At 38.7% G+C, this 3,428-nt stretch overlaps 1 protein-coding gene across 1 annotated transcript in view; it reads right to left on the bottom strand.

Moving 5' to 3' along the window:
• Window positions 1-2,478: 2,478 nt before the first annotated feature.
• The window catches only part of CALHM3 (calcium homeostasis modulator 3), a 5,282-nt gene continuing 4,332 nt past the window's right edge, over window positions 2,479-3,428 (bottom strand). Inside the window, exon 3 of the mRNA XM_018553401.1 lies at window positions 2,479-2,901. Coding sequence (XP_018408903.1) covers window positions 2,479-2,901 — 423 coding nt within the window. The remainder of the gene's footprint in view (window positions 2,902-3,428) is intronic.

The following is a 3,428-nucleotide window of genomic DNA, read 5'->3' on the forward strand; positions in this document are numbered from 1 at the left end:
AACTTTATAAGATATCAGCTAGGGAACTACAAGTCCCAGCATGCCCTCATTGCCCCTGTACAACAACCAGATATTGCCGTTCCCTGGGTGATATGTGTGTGTGTGGGGGGTGTACAGGGACAATGATGGCATGCTTGGACTTGTAGTTCCTTAGCTGATATATATGTGTGGGGGTGGGAGGTACAGGTCTAGTGGATGTTTATATAATATGGGGGGGCGAAAAAAAATGTTCTGCCCCGGGCGCCCATAACTCTGGTTACGCCACTGGATCCGTCTGCCCGTGGACTAACACTGAACTTCTGATCAGATCCGCTCGAAAAACTGACCGAAAGCCCTGATCGGAATGTCTGTATGAAAGGCGCCTAAGGCAGAACATTTACTTTTACATGTTTTAAATGACTGGGTTCACGTTAATGCAGATTGTCAACACAACAGGATCTGGTAGGGTAGGAATGTAAACTGACACATTACAAATATGTGTTACCTGTTTTTTCTAAAATATGCCAGTTTTGCCTTAAAATGAAAGATGGCAATTAATTTTAATTGACTGGCTTTCTGTTTGTTTAAAAAAATTAAAGAGGCCAAGTCAATTAAATGGATAAATAAACAAATATGTCACAGATTCAAAAGTGCAAGCACCTGCAAAGTGGCGATAAACTAGAATACCCCATAATTGCCCATAGTGATGCTTTAAACCCTTACAGTTTATCAGGTCCTAGTACTATTCCTCTCACTCCAAAATGCTTCTACTAAACAGCAGTGAGTCTGCATTAAAAATGTAAACAAACTCAAGCCTGATAATGTGGCCATAAATTGCGGTTCCCGTTACGGCAGTGGTAGTAAAAGGGCGAATGCCAACCAGAAAACTACAGTAGTTACTTTGTATTTTAGTACAAAGTCAACAATGGCAATATCTATCAGTACAAGTTTCAATTAAATGATGACCCAGTGTTCCACTCCTTTTTATTTTATTTTTTTTGCAAAGTCGGTGACTAAACTGTTTTAAGATATTATTCTCAGTCTTCATTGCCAGACTAATGCCAAGTATAGGCTTAGGATCAGTAATGTCACAGTAGTAAGCCTTGCACCTTTTGAAACACTGCCTGGATCATCCTGGGTTCTGACCCCGCTTTGCCCTCCATTTTGGGACCCAGTCAGCGGAGAAGACCTGGTGAGGGACAGATCAGAAAATTGCCAGATTGTAAAAGTTAAATTATTTATATCTAATTTATTTAAAAACCTGTATGCAGGGTTTTTTTTAAATCCTTTTTTTTAAATCCCTCTCCAATGCCACCCACCCCATGCTGAAGGGCATGTGGGCTGGTATCAACATGGCAATGACTTAAACACTCTTTGCCCCCATGTCCAGCATTCTGTGTAGGGAATCATTGCATTTTCATTATCAATTGCAATGATCCATCATCTGTTCAGTGAATATGCAAGGAATGGGAGCATAACATTTGCACTGTTGTAAATAGGACAAATGTTACGGTAACCACATTTTCCCCCTGAAGAACAGATGAAACCCTCTAGCCAGGTTTTCTAATAAAGCAGATCGCTTTTCTGTACAGTTCATAATTTCCTTTACGTTCATTACTACTGCTTGCGCTTTACTTCCAGCTTGCTGCAGCTTTAAGAGCTTTGGCTCTCATATACAGAAGCCCTAGTATCATTTATCCACCCCCTCCACCCCTTGGCCATTCACAGGTCAACTTGTGTTCTGTGAACCAATTTACAAACTACAAGGCATTCTGTGAAAAGCTTCTGTGTGTGTGAGTCGCAGTGGGCCAGAAGCACAGTGCTATTTGTAGTATCCAGTATAAAGAAAATTATGAATTGTACAGTACAGAACAGTAATCTACTCATTTGGTACACCTGACTAGAGGCATTTTTTTGTACCTAATAATTTTTAGAAATATGTGTTTCACTTTATTGATTGGGGATGTTACCTGCTGAATGTGCTGGCAAATGTACCAGAAAGTAAATAAACCCCCAAGTATATATTCTTTTTGGAGCTGTGGTAAATCCAAGTCAAAGTATCTCATATGCAAAGCATGGTATACATGCTTTTGTGCTGAAGATTCTGGTGCCAAAACATCCGTGCGATATGGAAGTCTCCAAAAATAATGCACACACAATATTGAAACAGCCAAAGCAATCAACTTGGGATTCACTGATGACTCTACAAGTCACAACTGAATTACAGTGCTCGAAAAGCAGGGTCAGCCAGCTCTGATTTCAATTTTGTTATTCCATTTTTTTAATTGTATTCTTACATGCCTAATAAAAGCAAGAAATACACATTAGAGCAAAATCAGTTGGTATGCGCATTTATACAACAATAGCTAATTTAATTTTAGCTGTTAAGGTGGATCAGTGAACAATGGAAGATTATTTCTGTTTGTCACAGGTTACTCCACTACTTTACTTTATGAAATATAGATATAATGGTGCAAATACACAAATTATCAGCTGAATTTACACATCTGTCTGTTTATGATCTTCCAAGCAGCAGCCGTTGCTTTTCCCTTTAATGTGTTGTCGCTGAGTTGGGTAGTTAATAGAAAGTGGAGGTTTACTCTGGTACCAATATTTCAACAGTTTGTTAACCTGCTCCTTGTCAGTAATTCCATGGATGTGGTCTTCTTCATCCTCTGACTTCTTGGTAAAATTGGCTACCTTCATTTCATTGTGCATGCTTTGAAAGAAATGGAGGATACATTTGTGGGCAAAGTCCCGTGCATGTTCGCAGCATGTCTCATCAAAGATCTTTTGCTCGATATCAATGTAGTTGCTCCAGTAGCGTGTTTGTAGAAAGGCAGTTTGGTCAAAGCAAGGCTTAAGCGAGCGAGCCAGAAATGCCAGAATAATTAAGATCAACAGAATGCCCCATCCTAAAGCCTGGAACAATAAACCATTTAAAAACAGTTAAAGATGGCCGACCTTAGTTGAAGTCAATTTAAAAAAAAAAAACACTCTACAGCTTTTAATTTGTCATCCAAATTAGTCTAAAAGTTGCCATGCATACTGCTTAGGTGAAATGCACAATAACAATATCTAATATACTTCGACACATACAAGATATGTATGATGTAAAAAGAAAGTCTGGAACTCTATTTAGCAGCTCTCTTTTTCCCTTTGTTCAGCCCTTTGGCCTTCATAGTGCATGTCACTTTAAGATTAAGACCAAATGTGTTGGAAAAAACGAAGCCCCTATGACAAATTAGCTTCCCTTTCGTTTTATAATTCGTCGCTAAACTTATGGGGAAGTACTGACTGACTTCTATGACAGCGCAATCACCAGCATTTTGCAGACTATTTCGCTCACTAGCTGGACACATGCATTAAAAATAGCCACACTGATAGCCATACATTTATAATTTCACAAATATTTCTTCAACATACGTACTGATTATATATATATATAT

The sequence above is a fragment of the Nanorana parkeri genome, unplaced genomic scaffold, assembly GCF_000935625.1.
Source record: "Nanorana parkeri isolate BGI_ZX_2015 unplaced genomic scaffold, ASM93562v1 scaffold119, whole genome shotgun sequence".
Classification (NCBI taxonomy): Eukaryota; Metazoa; Chordata; class Amphibia; order Anura; family Dicroglossidae; genus Nanorana; species Nanorana parkeri.